We start from the raw sequence: 19,861 nt of genomic DNA on the forward strand, positions 1-19,861 counted from the left end.
CACCCCCCCAGCACAGCCATTGCGCCCAGCAAGCAGAGCTAGCCGCCCGCCACCCCTCCCGGCATTACCATCAGTTTGTGTTGTTTTATTATTATTATTATTTTCTATAAAACACATGGAGTATCTGTGGTACTTCAAATAAACACATGTGAAGACTTTTTATTACTTTTTTTTGCAAATCAACAGGTGGTGCCAAAGCCAAACGAAGGGCAGCTACAACAAATTATCATTGTAATCTCCACAATAATACTGGTTGTCACCCTGGCCCATATCATTTCCTGTTATAGACTAACCTCCGCCCCCCATCTCAGAAAGGAAAGTTGATGTGGCCCCCACTGAAAAAAGTTTGGGGACCGCTGATATAAAGAGTAGTACTGGATATGACCCCAGTTTGGTTAACAGCTGAATTAAAGGTCAGAAATTTAAAAGGCAGCTACCTTGCTCCAATTTTGCACCAACTTTACTAAAATCTGACCTTGTCTGTACGAACAAAACATATTTAAATACACCACTTCTAGCTGTAACTGCAAAAGATAACCGCTCCAGTTTGGCACTGGGTAAAAAGACAACATAGCAAGATGATATGCAAGTTAATTAAGGCTTGTCATTAGAACCATTGTTTGTGATACTACACTATATTTATCTGGTCTGACAGCAGACAGAGGAGGAAGCTATCAATGACGGAGGACAGAGTCAAGTACCAGTGTTACAGATCAACTGGTTTTCCTGTTAACTTGTGACTTTCCTCTGAATGCATCAATGGTTGCTTGAAGTGGCAGCAATAAAATATCACAACATAACCATCTGGAGCCTTAAACTTCAACTTCTACGTCAAACTGTGACACCAACAAAAACTATTCAACAACATACAGGATTTGAAATTATACCATCATCTTTTGCCCAGTCTCCATTTACACAAGATCACTTTAGACTAGAGCCCGACCGATATTGGATTTTTGGGGCCAATGCCAAAACCGATATTAGGGAGTAAGAAAATTCAGATAGATATATCGATATATATATATATATATATAGGTATATAATATATATATATATATATATATATATATATATTATATATATATAAGTAAAACACTTGTGAAAAAAGATATGGAATGAAAGCAGGATATTTTACAGTTTAACAATAAACTTTATTGTCCAAAATGACATTCAAGATCATTGAAACAGTAAACTTCACTGGGAATTAAATAGAATAACTATAAAAATAAATAACTATAAATAAAAAACATAGGAACAAATATGTAAATATATATTATATATATATTTAACTTCATTCAGCATTTCCACTGCATTATTGCTTCTTAATAAAAGTATTCATAGCAGCGCATATCGGAGGATATAAGACGATATAACTGTGATAGGTCAATATCGGCTGATAAAATCGGCAAACTTCATACTTATTTCTCCAATACTTTGCCAAAGTGAGCAGAGTATTAGAAATACAACTATAACACACACTTAAGCAACCACAATTATCATAGAGTTGAATCAACACCTCTCTGACATTGTCACAACAAAAACTTAATCTGCCTAAGATGCGAATCATTGTAATCCATTCTGATTAAGCACTATACTTAAAAACAGATGTGATGAAGATTTGTGTAACACATGATGTGGTCTGTAAAAACACCAATCAACTGGAATGACCAAACCTTATGATCAACTATAACAAGTATGTCACAGTTGTTTTAAAATATTTTACAAGTGTTCTGACATTACACATTCAGTATACAGCATCACATGTGTGGGGCACATCTAACTAGTGAGAACAGATCAAAGTAAAATAGTGCTGGGTTAACTTTCAGGTTAGGTCTAAGGTTTCACAAATGCTGGCATTGCCCAGATGTGATTTGTTTATCACGATGCCATGTCAGATCTTAGAAGAAAGGTATCACTGTTCCAACAGTCAGGGATTCTTCCTGTGACTCATAGACATGTGTCCTCCTGAAAACCTCATGTGTCCAGGGTGATAGCGCTGCATGAAACAGATGCAGGCACCCAAAGTGCACCACAGTCAGAGAGGAGAATCATGTCAACACAGCACATGCCCACTCACTGCACTGTGTACACACCTGACCTGGAACAAAGTGGACAACACAATACTCTCCAAGCTCGTCCTGAGACAGGAATCTCAGTGTGAGCCACACGTCTCAACACATTGATGAGACAGGCTGACACTGCAGCACACACAGGGAGAGGTGTGGGTGTGACAGCCCGCTACCATAATTTCATCCTGCCATTACCTGCCCAGCCACTCACAGTTATGCTCACAGAGACAGATGCACAAACACTGTATGCAAGCAACCATGCACAAGCGTACACACAAACATAAACAAATGTACAACACACACATATAAAAAACACAGGACTCAGTTAAAGGTGATGCCAGTACCTTGCTTCTCATTGTGACTCATTGTCAGGCTGCCTGATGAGTGTTGTCAATTGAGCTGACATTAGCGACAACAAACTCTGGCAATGTCTCCCTCTCGATTTGAGTCGAGCAGCATGAAGAGATGCACAATGCTGAAGGCAGTCCACTGAGTTTCATGTGCATCTGTTTACACCTGGTTCGCTTCAGCTGACACTGAAATGAGGTCATGGTGTCAATACACAAATGTCTCTACTATCTGACATGTAATGTGAAATGATGGCCAACTTAACCTCTACATTCATGAATCCTGGATGAACATAATATTGTGAAACAAGACCAAATATAATTCTGAATGTTGGATATAATAATAGATGCAAGATTGCTCTTTTTTTTACTTTTTTCCTGATCTTAATTGTAAATTATTGCATCACCAAATAAATTACCAAAATTATCAAACTCCCCTGGTATAGGAATGATTCATTTCTTTAGTGCAAGGGTAAAGGTGTGCCTTTACATATATTTTAGCCATAATAAGCCATGGCTGTTTACATATGGAATTTACTCTCCAAGTAGTTTTCTGTGCATGTCTTTAATGACTTACAAATAACTGTTCTTGCAGGAATGCTTTAAAATATGCAAAAGTTCAAAGAAAATCCAGGAAAAGATGCGTCTGAAATCACTTCAGTACAGACTGAAATGACTATGGCAGTCAGTGGCTATTGGATATTGGTAGAAATGTCAATATCACATCATAATTTAATGACTCAACATTTTCTTTACTTATTTATATGTTGAAGATGAGTAAAATAAGCAAAACACACCTCTGCCTGCTTCAACGTCATTTCAAAGTAAGTATAGCTATATAGTAAATTTTTTCTTAAACTGTATACTTCATGTTTACATTGACATTCTACAAGTACCAGTATTCTTGCAGAAAATATTGGTATAATTTTATAATCAAAACATTGTGTCACAAATGCTATTTGTTTTTGTCCTCGTCGCCAGATTCTACCCAAAGGGCTACAAACAAGTAGAAAAGAGCCAAGAGTTCAGGGGCAGAAAAAACAATTCTTTCCAGGAAAATATTTCCACCATTAAGCTGTGAGTCAGGGGCCTCTGTCTATGAGTTGCATTCTTATGGGGATCAAAAAGACTCAGGGGGATTGCTGTGCCTTAGTTAGCATATAATATTATCACATGTTGAGCTGCTTATTGAGTTTCACAGCTCCACCCACCCATGACACTCCAATGTTGTCATGTGAGCGCCTACAGAAACCAATCGTAACAGAGAAGGCGTTTAAGAGAGCATGGTGGATATATAGGTGTGTGTGTGTGTGTGTGTGTGTGTGTGTGTGTGTGTGTGTGTGTGTGTATATGATGGAAAAGCTTGCGTAACCACACTAGCAGGTCAGTAATGTATACTCTATAGCAATGGATAAAGATACAGTGCTCAGATAGCCTACACTGGCAGTTAATATTACCAAGACTCACTCTTGGAAATTAATGTTAACACATTACATGAATGTCTGTATATGTATCTTCACGTGTACAGGGTTTAAAAAGTCAGCAGGAGATGTGTAGGCATATGAAACGTTTACAATAAAGTAAAACTATCTCTAGACATGTTTGATGTTAAAGATGGCATACAGGTTTTCAATGTGAACCATTTAAACACACCGTCTATAGAAGAGAAAAAGATGAAGCACGATGTAACAGATCACTCTGCCCACTAGCAAACCATCAATCAATAGTCCACTGATATGAGCCCCAAATGGTTCGAGTACCACCTCATTACTCCTGCACCGCTTCTCTGCCCATACCACCCTTTGAAGTTTAGTAATGATTTCTGACATTTGAGATTAGCTGAACTGAAAATTAATAATGAATTAGTAATATCTGAGTTATAAATATTTGATTCTAAACATCAAGTCCTTAATGTGACAGGTTCAAGGGCGAGAGACATAATGCCAGCCTTGATCTCCCTGAAACCAACACACATAAGGGTTGTTCCAGTCAGATTTCATAAAGCTGTTTGCCAGACGTAACAGGCTTCCTCTTGCTCTGAGGTAACACGAAGACGTCTACTATTCAGCTGTCCAAGGATGTTGTTGTACCACGCAGATAGCAATTATGATCTCATAACAATCATCCTGTGTAAAGCACCTGTTCAGCTTTTAAACTTTGTTTGTTTGTTTGTTTGTTTGTGTTTGGAAAACCAGATTTGGGCAGTTACTCAACACATTATAGCAAGTTAACAATTAACATCTTGCTTAATGCTTACTGTTTGATAACACTAACATGGAAAAGTTTCTGACATCCCACTCTGAAATTTATTGGATGTGGGTGCAGTTAAGATTACACGGTGAAATCGAATTACAGCACGATGCTACAGTAAGCAAAGTTTTTACATTGCAGAGCTTCAAGCAAAATGTTTTGCTGCACACCTGAATGTCTGACAGGTGCATCCAAGGGCAGCATGACTTTAATAAAACTGAAAACTCACACACACCATCTACTTTACTGATGGTAAACATCGTCAGTCTACATGACTTTCATCTGGTACATGAAAAAGCATCACAACTGTTCCTTTTATATAAACACATATGCTGGGTAAATTATCAATTGACCATTTTTTATGGTCCTCTGTTCATACACCTGACAACCAAAATATTGAAAATACAGAAAATATACCAGCAAACTTGAATGAAAATAAATCTACTGGGGAAACATGGCATAAGTGAGGACAAGTCAAATTTGACCAAATTATCTAAACAACATAAAATAAGAAAAAGCAAAAATCAAAAATGATTATTCTAAAATTCTATTGCACCTGCTCTTCTCAAATGTTCAACTTGTTTCTTACCTTTTTCATGACTACAAGTGTAATTCCATTTACCCATGTATTCAGGTTCAATTAAGCAAGAGCAGCCATTAAATTCTGATTAATAATCTGAATAATCACCCAGTGTAACACATTTACATGACTAGGACTTTACACAACTCCATATGTAAAGCTGAGCCCTATACTGAGCAAAACTATGTGTGCATATGAATATAGTAAATATTAGGTCAGTAGGTCATAGGTTTCCTGAGAATTCATTTTTTCCCAGGAACATCTGTTTCACACTCACACACCTACACACATTCACAGTGCCTTGCTCACAGGCACTTCACCAGTGGATTCATTCATTTATCCATTAATATTTTTCCAGTCTAAACACTGTGTGCAAATTAGGGGTTTTGCAACATGACACGATGTAAATCAGCTAAATTGAGGACTCCACATCTCCAGCACAGACAACTGCCTCAAGGTGACAATTTTCAACAACAAAAAAAAAATTGCCTTGACTGAGACGGCTTCATGGCCTGACAGTCATGAAAAAGGTTCAGAAACAAAAGCACCTTATAACCATCATCTCCTTCATTTTACTTGCCAGATCAACTTCACTAGGCCTGCTGCTGAAATGGCAGCCCCCTCTGAAGCAGCTGCCATGAGGTGTTCCTTCATCTCCTGACAGAAGAATCTTTTCTTCCATTTGCCCCCGAATTAGCATGTCACATTTATCGATCACACCTTTTATCCTGCCCCAGTGTGACACCAGCCCAGCGCTAACACTAATTCAGCTCTTTGATGTTCTGATGACACTCCTGACCACCTATAGACCGAGGTCACACATTCAATTGCACCTGATGTAAAAGATGCATGTCTCCCAGTACCAGACTGAGAAAGAGGAAGAGGAAGAGGAAGAGACAGGCAGCATATACATCCAGATTATTACATATATGTCACCTACCTGAGCTGATTGAAGCTCAGATCCAGCCTTCTTGCAAAGTGGCCATATGTGTCTCCAAGGAAGTCTGGGATGTCCTTACAGTCATGTCCGATGTAGGAAATCTTTAAGAAAAAGAAGATTTATTATAATTAAAAAACACAGAGATAACTATGATATAAATATGATATAAATAGCCATGAAACAAGCCATGAAACAATAGCAAAATAGAACAGCAAAATAATTATTCAGGACAACCCACTTTTATATTGCTTTGGCACCATTATTTGAATTTACTTTATTGATATAGGTTGCTAAATAATGCAGCAGCTAATCCTAAAGTTGGGACATGACACTGTTAACACCCAATGCCATGCTATTAATTTTGCAAGGAGATAATTATTTTCTATATGCTTTCCAGCCATCATTATATATAGTGCAAAATAGTTCAATCGTTTGCCCTGCACTAAGGACACATTGTGGCATGGTATTACTCCGTTATTTTCTCCAGTTAAGTTGCAGGAGGAAGTGCAAAACTGAAAGTCACGACTTAGCTACAGGGTCACATGACACCGGTGATGTCGAAGGAACAAACAAAACCAGTTTACATGCAGTACCGATACAACAGCCACTGATTAAGGTGCCAGCTAAACGTGCGAGGGGGCGAAGTCGAAACAGTTTCCAAAACAAACTTACCTGAGTCCCATTCAAAGCGACCAACGACTCGTTTCGTGCCATAACTTTCTCCTGAGGAGGATGACAGCCCACTGACTGTGTGTTTTGTTTTTCTTTGATAATCAGAGTTGATAGCCAACGTCCTGCTCACGGTAAGACACCCGCTGCTGTCAACATTTAATGGTGATGTTAGTGGATGTAACCTCAGCCCGGCTACTTTGGAGATCTACTGGCGCTTTGCAATTGACTTTTACAGTTTCCGCGTGCCAACTCAATCAGCTGACCTGCTGTTGTGTGCGGAAGCACGCGGTCCCACTGTGTCTGTGTGTGTGTGTGTGTGTGTGTGTGAAAATCACAGTGCTGCTGACTGTCTCCTGATTACGGGACAGTCTCACATTTCCCCTTCCATGTATGAAATCCTTATGTTTGGCATCAGTCTGCGTTTAAGGAACGCGTGTCTACATTTTTACAGGAAGTAGCCTACAAACTAATTTGTTTACACAAGTGGATGAGATAACCAGCACCTGTTGAAAAGCATTAAGATAAACAGCTGTTTTTGCAGCAGGGTGCTAGGAAGAGTCGTGTTTAAAATATATTTCACCTTTCATAGATTAGAAGATTAATGAATTAAGCTGAATTCAATGCCTCCATTTTACCGACGTTAGCTTAAGTAGCTACCTTGACGCAGTTCGGAAAGTGAAGCGCTGCTGCTCTGTATTGGGGCATTAACCTAACCAAACACATCTGTTAATACTGGTTTTTTAAGGAATTCCTCCTGTGAACCAAAAACATATTGCTTGGAAATACTTACAATAAAGCACATATCTCCCTTTGGCGTTACTTGTCCAACTAGGCCCAGCGTTACATTTTCTTCCCTCTGTTCTACCGCTTTAACAGGATGAGCTCAGTGCTGCCCCCTGTGATACAACGCACTCAAAATACAAAAACCAATACATTTCACACACACCCTACTTGTTTAGTTAGCCATGAAGATAATTTTGGTTTACTGAAACTACTTTCTACAGTCCCTATTAAAACTGTACTGACAGCTTTCATGTGGGTTATTCAGTGTAGGCTAACTGTGGCGTTGTCTCCGGAGTCTGTGGTTCACACATCATGGTTACACTGCAATTAAGACTTGTTGGTTCCACTTAACAAGAATAATCATAATACCAAAGGGTTGTGACATTAGGTTTGTGATTGTTTTGGCCCAGACCACATCACAAAACCAATAAATGCAATAGCTTTAATAGGCAATTACAACGCAAGAGAGTGCAGTAAGTGTAGTCATCTGCAATGCAGTTAACTCTGTGGAAGTAGGAGTAAAATCCTTATTGTCTACAAACCTTAGACTGAATATAAAAAAATCATGTTTCTGGACTGAGACCTATCAATCTGTGTATAGTTTGAGATTATAAAATGTAAGCAATGCAAAATGATATATGGGTAGAAGCACACATTTGGACACAAACTGCATGGTATGGGCTTTACCCTTACCTTGGCTCCTCCATAGCACAATAATGATGGTTTTACCTGTATATCTCTTAGTGCATGGGCAACAGGTAGGTTCACCTATAGTCTTCTAAAATCCATAAACTGATGCATACCTTTGAGCTACTGCAGGTAAACCTTGTATACAACTGCTTGATATTATCAATAACGTGTGTATGTATTGTGATTTTTTCACACTAAACCAACCCTGAATCCAATCACGTTTTTGTTTGTGGTATTTCTGTTCTGTAAACACTCACACAACAGTGTGTGTAATCTAAAGAAAAAATTATGACTTTTCAAACACTGTAAAGAGGACCTGCTTGTATTTAAATATCAAAGCATATTTACTAATACAGTTTGCACTGTCCACAAGACTTCTCAAACTTTTGTGTCTTGGTCTTTTATGATTATAGTAATTGTGACTGGGTCTCGTCCTGAATGAATGAGGTTCAATGAAATTGTGTTAATAATTCCATGTATCTGTATATCTGTATGTTAAAACTACTTATGACCTGAGTTCATATGGATTATGTATCTCTAAATTGCTGACTTTTGAGATAACTGGGCAAAGATATAATGGCACTGGGTGATCATTAAATTACCTATATGGGCATGAGGGCAATGGCAAAATTGTAATTGAAAAATGATTACATCAGCTTAACACTAACTTATCTTTCTATCCAGATGTTGATCCAGCTACCACAGAATATCCAAGGAGACAAATTAAATCTTTATGAAGACTGTGAATGTGAAAGGACTGCCACTTGACCTATAGGCCAGAGGTGGTGACAATGTTGTTTTATCAAACTTTTGAAATAAAATAAAAGTTTGTTTCAGATAAAATGTGAAAACTATTAGAACCACTTTCCATTTACGCCCTAAGTTAGCATCAGAGATGTAAACAAACCTTAACGGCTTCATGTTAACCATATGACTCGTGTTTATTTCACTTTGAGTCACAACTTTGTGTAGCTTTGCAGGTCAGCTATGAGCACTATACTGTGGGCCAATAGTTCTGCATACACTGTTACACAGTGTGGGCTTGTGATATGTCTTGTTTCTTTTTTCTTATATGTGTTTGACTGCTTGATAATGCCTGTTTAACACTCTACCTATCAAATTTAATTTAAATGTCATTATAGAAAGATCATGAATTGGGAATGATTACTGTCACTTTTGTGACAAAACCCACCTTGGTGTGATAATAAAATGAATTTAAAAAAACCTGATGTTGGCAAGATAAATATATAGAGACTTTACCTACCAAACTATCTTACATTCATTTATTTTAGTAGGCCTATGTGTCTCTGTGTCCTAAAAGCATGCAGGCAGGCAGAGACTGCAGCCAAACACTAAAGCAGCTTACCTCACTGCTATGTTTATCCTTCTCCCTCTGAAGCTGTGCTAATGAGTGAAAGGAGCTGCTTTGTCAAGGTAATGGGGCAAACCTGCACACTGTGGGTAACAGTGGCACTCAAGTTGAAGAGAATGTAAAAGTTTGGGAGCGCCACACTGCTCCTCTTCCTCACTGTATGTCATGTGACGTCACGTGGGACCTCCCATACTCTCCATACGCGGAAAAAGCTCACTTTCTCCCCGCAGCCCGCCCGGAGAGAGAGCGAGAGAGTCTGCATGGCTCCAGTCTCCGCCGTGCTCCATGCGGTGCTTCACATTTGACAGAATGCAAAGTGGTTGTGTTTGAGTAATGCAAAAATAGGTTTGTTTTAGACAGAAGGACTACGTCTTAATGTTGTTACAGTCTTATGTTTTTTTTTAAAAATCCTTTTACCTCTCTGACGTTTTACATCGGGGCTTAGTAGGCAATGCTTCCAGGTAATGTCGTGTCACGGACTTTCCTGTAAACCTGTCCTTCCTCCTTGGAGTTTTAGAAAAACCTTTTCATGCATGCATCTGAATGGTTTTAATATGTTACTCTCCTGTGCAGCCTCTATCTTCTTTTATCTGTTTCTGCGATTTGGATATTATGTGCGTCTATTTAAAAAGAAAGCACATGCTTTAGGTTGTGGCTGGAATATTATCTCAAAGTAAATAACAGAGTTGAAAGAATAAGACTATTATAAAATTAATAACTTCATTTTAACATTGATAATAGCATCAAAACTGACTGGGTATAAGAAATATGTCATTTCTTTAAAATATAAATGTAGGTAAAATTAAGGGTCTGTTATTAGAAAAGTAGTTTAATTATATATTCTCTATTTTCTATAAATTAGCCATAAGATTGAAATTTGTTCTTCCTCGTGGCAAAGAAGTCAGCCCAGTATATAGCTCAAAGTAATCCTGCAAGTACAACATATTCCTCACCAGATGTAAATAGTTGTATTTGCATGCGGGGAGTTATTCATAAACATGTCAGTGTTATGAAATATATGGGGATATTAAAACTTTCTATTTAAATATCATGAATTATGGTCGCAAGAATGTGTTCCCATTTAAGGGGAATGCCGAGTATTTTGGTGTCTGGTGCAGAAGCCCATTCGTCATACGGACAATAAAGAGGGTTTTCGCCTGACAGTGAAAATTTATGGTTGCCCTTCTTTGCCCTAATAACTCACATATTGTGTCACGGACTGACAGCCCTTGCAGAAAACAGCAAGCCTGTTATCAATCACACATCTTTGCATATTGTGAAACGTTCCCCCTTTTTTTCTGCCAGAGAAAAACACTGAGAACACTTGAAGGAATAAGAGCTCCGCTCATTTGGACTTCTATCCCCCAGTTCTTACAAACTCCCCCAATAAAATGAAAAGAACTGTTGGCCTATTTTGGAGTTAGTGTTTATTTATATTACACATTATCTCAAAATTACGACTTATGTCTTTATAAAGAAGACAAGTGCTGCTTGTTTTTATTTGTTCATACACAGTTTACAAAGCTGTAGTCAGCCATGCAGACCAGTGTAGGCCTATGAACTGAAACCAATCTTCTTCTTTTTTCAAACTTAGCTGAAAAGTGTGTATTTACGCGTGTGTGTTAGATTTATTTGTAAATTGTTTCCTCATATTCTTCTTTTTCACCATGTGTCTGTGTTTGATCTTATTTTTATTTCATAACCTTCATCCTAAATTGTATTTGCGGGAGATTATGGACTCCAACACTCTGCGTGTTTTTAGTTAGTCCTGCTATTTTTCACGAAAAAACATATTTTGCCCCCTCACTGTCCACTCCAGGTTTTCTTGCTCTCCAAGTTGACCTGTCAAGCAGATTACCACAGAAAGAGATTAATGGCAGAGGCGGGTTGCAATAATAATCGTTTTGTTTGATGTGACAACTTTGATAGGCGTTGATTTACTTACAAACTGATAGGCTTTTAATTGAGCGCCTCCATCCCGATTGAGATGAAAGGAGAACCGCATTGAAAAGCTGCCCGATTGCCCCGGAGCCTCAATACTGATTAGCCATCTCAGCGGTGAATAGTTCAAGGCATTTTAAACTTCTTTTCTCAACGGCCTGACAGACCATTTCTCTTCTTTTCTTTCTCCCCACTCCGCTTTTCTACCTCTTGAAGAAAATAAATCATTTTCATTGTATGTAAATAAAATCGAGCTGACATCAATATAAAATGTCTGGATTTCTTTTTTGTTCCCTGTCTTTGTTATTCTTGTCGCAGATGACAGTGTGCCCGAGGCAGATGACAGGTTTTAACAACACAATAGCAGATGCGTTCAGCTAAAATGGACAGGGCTCTGTTTTGAAAGACTGTGATGTTTCACCGGGTTGTTACACATTATCATTTTTTTTGAATGAATGTACACTCTCACAGATTGTTTAAACTAACTTATTTCGGAAGGATAGGCTACATCAAATATATTAGATTATGAAAACAAATTATTAATTTGTCTATTTTAACTATACGCGTGATATTTTTTTACGCTGCATTTTATTTAAATTTATTTGTTACCAACAGTGTTTTTTTCCTTAGGCTTCTTGTTAACACTGTAATCGGCCGATTATAGCAAGAGCACTTTAGCACCTTTGAGCACTAACAGCTACTCCGTGGAACATGTGAACTCGACTGTCTGCAAGTTATTAAAGTCCCACCGTGTGTGCCACCTCCGAGGTGTTTGATGAGAATCTCCAAAAGTTACAGACTTTGTTTAATAACCAAGAGAGTGGGTGTTTATTTCAGTGCACAGCTTTCATGTCCCCTACAGTGTCTGGACTGGGGACGTCGGCTATTGTCGATGCATCTAAAAATTAAATCTTAACTCGAGGATCGATTTATTTCCTCTGAAAACTCTTGTGTCTCTTGCAGAATGTCTCTCTCCCCATTTGTTCTTTTCCCGCAGTCACACTGGCATGTAATCAGCCACAATAGCTGACATAAATCAAGCAGTGGATTGACAGCGTCTGACAAATAACTGATTGATTGCGGTGGAGCAGAATTGACACTTGACGGAGGGGTGGAGATAGAAATAGAAGGGCGGTGTATATTATACTGAAAACATGTGACATTCACATCCCTCCATCACTACATTGGTCTATTCCTGTCAACGCTTGTCTGTTAAGGGAATTCAAGCTCAAGTGGTTGGTTTTATGTTTGCCAGTGGAAAAAAAACCGTCCCGGTGGTGGACGTGCGTAATTTGCGCACACTTTGTGCGTCTCCCGGGTTACACACCGTTAAAGTATAACAATAAAACACTTGTTAAAATAACGACAGAGTTCGGACTAACATATTTTTACCCCAGAAACTTTAGACATAACTATCCCCGTAGATATTTTAATGGCAATGAAGTAATGAGAAGGTCAGTGATGGGCAGCAGTGAGCAGACATCAGTAAAGGACTGTGCCATCATAACTTACATTGTTTAATACTAGAAACAAATGAAAATGAAAGTGCTAAAAGTGATAAAAACATGATTTAACTCTACCCAGGTGGATAAACTGAGTGTTCGATTTAGCGTCCATACACACAACTCGATGATATCTTTCATGTTAGGTCAAATGGAAGTGTTAAAGTGAGTCTGGTGAACTTATAATTTTAGCCTAATGTTGCAGGTATATGGTTCATCTATTGTATTATCATAATTATTATCACATTATATTATTATGTTTAGAACTCGTAACCCCACATCTAAAATGGTGCAAGCGTTCACAGTAACCAAAATATTAAAGCCTATCTCCTCCCCCGAGCTGTCAAAATAGAGGCGCTTACAAAGAGGAGAACGTCACATCCCCTTGACCCTCCAATCACCTCAGGGTCCCATTTGATTGGAAGGCGGCAAAGGCTTTAATCTCGGACTAATTCAGCTGCTTTTGAAGTGAAATTTTCTACCAGTTCGTACTTCGGGAGTACAGAGCGAGGAACTGCAGACAGGCGCACACAAGACGCAGCGCTCATGGTGCAAGACGCAGCCACGGATCTGCGATAACCTCGCACGGTCTCCCTCCAGCTGCCGCGCCTTGCTCCTTCACCACCAGGATTACTACCTATTATTGAACCATTTTACGATTGTTTTTTTCCCTCCTTTACCCCGAGAGAGAGGCTCGATTGCTTTTCTGTTTTTCTTAATGAATCTGACGAAAGCATCGCCGTTTCATTTCCTGACAATTGGGACATGATCACGTCGCCCTCGGCGTCTGCTCTGAAAAATAGTGATATTTGTGCAGCCTGGGAAAGCAGCAGTTGTCGGAATAGCAGCTCAGCGAGCATCAACAAGCCTTTTCTCCACTCCGCACCACCGTCTGATCCACTACGGCAAGCAAACCGACTTCCCATCAAGGTTTTGAAAATGCTTACCGCACGGTCGGGACACATTTTGCACCCGGAGTATCTGCAGCCTTTGCCTTCTACCCCGGTCAGTCCCATAGAGGTAAGGAGAACATTTTTAATACTTTATGTCAGTGTACTGACAGTACACTGTACACTGTTATGTATTTTGATTATCGATGTTTCTTGGGACAACGTTTTGGGAGCGTATTGCTGTTATCCCGTAACATTTCCTGTCCAGCCAGTGTTTAAACAGTCCCGTGAAGCAGGAAGCCTCGTAGTTTGTTTTTATAATCATCACGACTGTAGTTTTGTTCACGGAAGAGCCGTGCGTAATTATATAAAATCCCGTTTGGAAATGTCAGGAAATGTCTACATCAAACCGCATTCTCTCAGGCTGTACATTTTAAAATCATAAAAGAAAGTGTTCGATGTGCGTTTTAAAAACATTTATCAACATCTATTTAATCTTTTTTGCAGCTAGATGCCAAGAAAAGTCCGTTGGCTCTGCTGGCGCAGACCTGCTCTCAGATCGGCAAACCGGACCCACCACCCTCCTCCAAATTATCCTCCGGAACACCAAATGGATCTAGTGAGAAGGAATCTAAATCCGGCCCTTTGAAACTGAGTGACATCGGTGTGGATGACAAATCTAGCTTCAAACCTTATTCTAAACCTTCAGACAAGAAGGACTCATCTTCGGGCGTCTCAGGCGGAGAGAAGTCTGGTTTCCGAGTGCCGAGCGCCACCTGCCAGCCGTTTACGCCGCGGACAGGCAGCCCCAACTCCAGCACTTCAGCCTCCCCTATGCCATCAGAGGGGAAATGTGGGGACAGGGATGAAAAGAAAGAGTCTGATTGTAATAAAAATGGCACTACGGACGGGTCTGGCACCACTAGCCACAGCAGGATAAGTGTGAGTTGTGGTGGAATTAACGTGGAGGTCAACCAACACCAGGAGACGACGCCTGGCACTAAAACCACCTCCTCCTCGGAGTCCTCCTCCGTAACTTCTGTATCCTCCGCATCCGTTCTCGGGTCAGGACTTGTGGCGCCGGTTTCTCCTTACAAACCGGGGCAGACAGTTTTCCCTTTGCCTCCTGCTGGTATGACCTACCCAGGTAGCTTGGCTGGGGCCTATGCTGGTTACCCTCAACACTTCCTGCCCCACGGAGGGAGTTTGGTAAACGCACAGCTGGCTAGTTCACTAGGCTGCAGTAAGGCTGGATCCAGTCCTTTGGCAGGGGCTTCTCCACCGTCCATCATGTCAGCCAGCCTGTGCAGAGACCCTTACTGCCTCAGTTACCATTGTGCCAGTCACTTAGCGGGCGCAGCCAGTGCTTCCTGCACACACGACTCTGCAGCTGCAGCAGCCGCTAACGCCCTAAAGTCCAGCTACCCACTAATGTACCCGACACACCCCATACATGGCGTTCATTCCTCGGCGCCATCATTTAGCGGACACCCTCTGTACCCATATGGTTTCATGCTCCCCAACGACCCTCTCCCTCATGTTTGTAATTGGGTGTCGGCAAATGGACCGTGCGACAAGCGCTTCTCCACCTCGGAAGAGCTCCTGAATCACCTGAGGACACACACTGCTTTTACCGGGGCTGAGAAGTTGATTTCTGGTTATCCCGGGTCTTCATCACTGGCCAGCGCCGCAGCAGCGGCTATGGCCTGCCATATGCACATGCCACCGTCAGGAGCCCCCGGGAGCCCCGGGACGTTGGCTCTAAGGAGCCCGCATCACGCGTTAGGACTCAGTAGCCGCTACCACCCGTACTCCAAAAGCCCTCTGCCAACCCCTGGTGCCCCTGTTCCCGTCCCCGCAGCCACCGGCCCTTACTACTCCCCTTATGCACTGTATGGCCAGAGACTCACCACAGCATCAGCGCTTGGATACCAGTGAGGAAAAGTGACTTTGAAAAGTTTATAGTACTAAGAATGCAAATATAAAGACTTTTATATTAACAGCGCTAAAACTTATGGGCGGGATCCGTGGACTTCAACTGTATTTATTTATATGTCGGCTTAAAAGCAGGCGATAATAGCTGCAAATGGAAAATATTTGAGCAACTCAAAAAGTGCATTATGTTGAAACTGAACTCTATAGGTAAAGTGAAAACACACACATGTTAGAGTACTAATTAAAGTAGGGGTCTTCATTTCGATGTTAATTTGAAATTGCTATGATTGTATTTGTTCTTATTTAATGTCTCATTGAGAAGAAAATAATTTACATGCATGTTTGTTTCTTAAATTTCAAAAAAAAAAAATGTCCACATTTTAAATTGCCGTTATTTTTCAGGTGTACACCTTGGAAAGAGAATTGGTATTTTTTTGTATGTATTCTGGAAAAAAATAAGAAACAATTCTGTTCCATATCTCCGTGTGCCTCATTTTCTTAAGTGTTAACATTGTTCACAATAATTCTCTCATTTATTTTACACTGACATTTTTAAAAAATTGGCCAGTTAATTGATGGGGTCCAGAAAATCTCATTTGATCATCTCCGCGACAAAGGCCTATAGATTTTTCCACTGTCATACTTTTCAAAACAGTAAATTGCTGTCACACGAGGACAGATTGTGACTATTTGTTCATATATTCTTTCTTTTCCTTCTATTTTCCTTTCTATTATATTACTTTATGAGCCAAAGGATGGAGAAGCTTTAAAAGTTCACTTTAATCAGAGCACACTATAACGTTTAAATTAATGCAAGTTGAATGAAGTTGAACTGTGTGTGTGTGTGTGTGTGTGTGTGAGAGAGAGAGAGAGAGAGTGTGTGTATATGTGTGTGTGTGTGTGTGTGTGTGTGTGTGTTTGTAAAGAGTTAAACGGACTTTATAAAGTGAATTCGAATGAGAGAATTTAGTTTGCTGGTAGCTGAGTTTTGTCAGTGTGTTGTTTTGAGATGGATCATTTTTTGACAAGCGTTGGAGACTGACTTGCTACTTTACCTGCGTAAAAAAAAAGTAAATTTGTGAAATATGTCAGAGAGAAAACTGCTCGACAAGGCCAGCTGATTTTTCTGTGGTTTTTAAAATCATGGGCACATTTATGTATTTTAAATTGCTAAATTAAAATATCAAAAAAATCAATTTCACAACCTTAAGAGAAACACGGACGTTGAGCTGAATAATTTGCTGCTTTCAGGTGGAATGCACTAGAATTTTTACAAGCCTTTTCGACTAGTGTGCATTTTTATTTTATTTTATTTATGACAAAGCTGTGGGCTGAGAGTATAAGAGTAAGACTGATGCTCCACCATGGGTGAAATTTCGACGTGGAGGCCATTAACTGGTTTATGTGTAACATGAGTCTGGGCTATTTTTGATTGGATGATCATTACCTGGATGCCATTATTTAATTTGCATTTGATAATCTCATCCACCTGTAAATCTAATGTACAGAGCACTCAGTTTGTTATTAAAAAAAAAAAAAAAAAAAGATCGGACTTGTGCAAAGTTGTGGGATCTTCATGCAGATACAAACAGTCACAACTCGTGGACCAGGCGCATATTAAAATCCTATATACAAATAACATCACATATGAATAATTTAAATTTTTCTATTTTGTCTTTTTTTATATAAATATTTTTTCTTGCACAGATGACAGCGATGGACATGTGTTGTTACAGCTGATTTTTATTTATGACACTCGATCAGCTGCATATTTGAGCTTTATTGCTTTTTAATATATAGAAAACTTGGGCAGATGATTGAGTTCACACAGCCACAATTAATTATCCATAGTGAATGACTTTAAGGCAACATAACAAGAAAAGGGGCCTATATCTTTTGCTTTGCTATCATCGACTCTAAACAGCATCAAGTGTGTCTTTCACTTCTGGCCATACTGTTGACCCAGCTGTTTTACAGTTATTATTATTTATTTAAAATAGATCCTCGGCTGTGCTGTCCCTTGTCTATGGCGCAGCGGTTAGTCAGACGACACAAACTCCTCTCATAGTGTGTATAAGGCCCACACGCGTCCTAAACTGATGTAATGACGGTGAAAGGGAGCAATTTCCATTTTTACCCACATCATGGTGGCTGTGCTCGGAGGTCCCCGGTGGAAGGCAATTTATCATGTGCCCCTCCCCCTGGCCCTGTCACTGGAGGAACAGGCAGGCACATGTGTGCATGAATTACCCACCCTCCCACCTACCCAGCCCTCCCTCTCACTGAGGAGATTTGACACAGAGGAGAGAGAACATGGGGGATTAGAGTATGCAAGACTATTAAACTGCATATTCACTTTGTCCATCAAGGCCTGAAAAGTCCTTAGGTGCGCGCAGAGCTCTGCAGAATAGAAGTATACATCAAACCACAGAATAGTGTTAAATTTAATCATTTAATAATTTAGATATAATTAAAAAGCTGTGAAATTAAGTTTGACTTTATTGATAAATCTGCTTGATATTATTTGAAGAAATAGTGTGGTGAAGGTCTTGAGGGGGCACACAGGTCAGTGAGCTGAAGTTTAAGGGAGGTGTAAGTGTCTAGTCTGTCAAAGTAAACATTAACACTGTTAGGTCAAGGGTTTTTACATCAGTTCAGAGCGTTTCCACATGAAAACTGGTCTGAATTTGAATTTGCAAACACTGCACGGCGGAGGCAAAAACTTTACTGTGCAACTTTATGGGTTTAGGGAGTTGACATTTTAAAGTTACATATATTCTTAAGATTGCTCTCGTCTGTTTTGCTGAGTGTACAGTCTTCAAACAACACAAAACCCAGTCACTAAATTATTAAAACATGTAAAAGGTATGAAAAAATAAATTTCTTAAAAAATACTCTGTTCTTCTTTGGATTTTTCGTCAAGACCCAAAGCAGCCATTTTGAAATTCTTGGGACATACTTGCATCATCAGAGAGAGAGAGAGAGAGAGAGAGAGAGAGAGAGAGAGGGAGAGAGGGAGAGACACTGCAGGAAACCTGGCAGGACATCTGGCAAAGGGGGGAGCCCAGGACGTGACTCACACACCTAACCCCATATTCAACCCTACTGAATTACCGCCACTAAAGCTGTCATTAGTGGGTGTGTGGCACAATATAAAGACATGCCGTCGTCTGCAGTGGCAAGTCTATAGTTTGGGTAACAGCTGTGTCAATAAGGGGAAGCTGCTATAATGTTCAACCCCATGCCAGACATAAGTCAGAGAGCAATTATTATCTTTTATGCATGTGTGTGTTTTTTTATTTTTATTATCAGGCGGCGATTACAATATAGAAGTTCTCAGTGATGGCAAAAAGACACCTATCAATAACGGCTATGCACTGTTTATGGGCACTTCTTACTTGCAATTATGTTTTACAAGAATAGATTGCTACTTTTCAAATACATTTTGATTGTACATCCACTTCTCAGATACCACAGAGAAGGGCCTCTGTCTGTGACCATCTCAGCCTTCATGTGTATCTACGACTCCACATTACATACACCTATATCTCAAATATGCCTTCGCACTCCAGTCGTAGTAAAAGGTGTCATCCGAGCTGGAAACACCCGACTGCCATTATCTCAGTGTGATTTATGGTGATACGGGCTGCTGAGGTGCCCACAGCTTTGTGATTGTAGTAATGAAGCCATAAAGTGAGCAGCATGAAACAAAGCAGGGACTCGGTGGTCGTAAACAGATCCACTGCTCCAGGAAAATCTGCACTAAATCTGCCTATTATCCAGGAGATTAAAAAAATCAACATTGTCGTTGGTCACGTGTCGTATCCATCAATGCTAAAGCACCCTTTTCTGACAAATTGATCCTAGAATGTAGTCCCCAACTGAGAGCT

The 19,861-nt window shown here is 39.8% G+C and overlaps 2 protein-coding genes across 2 annotated transcripts in view; one reads left to right on the top strand and one right to left on the bottom strand.

Moving 5' to 3' along the window:
- Positions 1-7,093, bottom strand: part of lrmda (leucine rich melanocyte differentiation associated) — a 200,796-nt gene extending 193,703 nt beyond the window's left edge. The window contains exons 1-2 of the mRNA XM_022763708.1: positions 6,859-7,093; positions 6,187-6,287 (exon numbers count right to left, since the gene is read on the bottom strand). Coding sequence (XP_022619429.1) covers positions 6,187-6,287; positions 6,859-6,900 — 143 coding nt within the window. The 5' untranslated portion in view covers positions 6,901-7,093. The remainder of the gene's footprint in view (positions 1-6,186; positions 6,288-6,858) is intronic.
- A 6,553-nt stretch (positions 7,094-13,646) lies between these two features.
- LOC111235265 (zinc finger protein 503) lies at positions 13,647-16,596 on the top strand. The gene is made up of 2 exons (XM_022763666.1): positions 13,647-14,166; positions 14,544-16,596. The coding sequence occupies exons 1-2, from the start codon at positions 13,912-13,914 to the stop codon at positions 15,972-15,974; spliced, it is 1,686 nt and encodes a 561-aa protein (XP_022619387.1). The 5' UTR covers positions 13,647-13,911; the 3' UTR covers positions 15,975-16,596.
- The last annotated feature ends 3,265 nt before the right edge of the window (positions 16,597-19,861 follow it).

This window comes from Seriola dumerili, unplaced genomic scaffold (assembly GCF_002260705.1).
Source record: "Seriola dumerili isolate Sdu_G_001 unplaced genomic scaffold, Sdu_1.0 BDQW01000478.1, whole genome shotgun sequence".
Classification (NCBI taxonomy): Eukaryota; Metazoa; Chordata; class Actinopteri; order Carangiformes; family Carangidae; genus Seriola; species Seriola dumerili.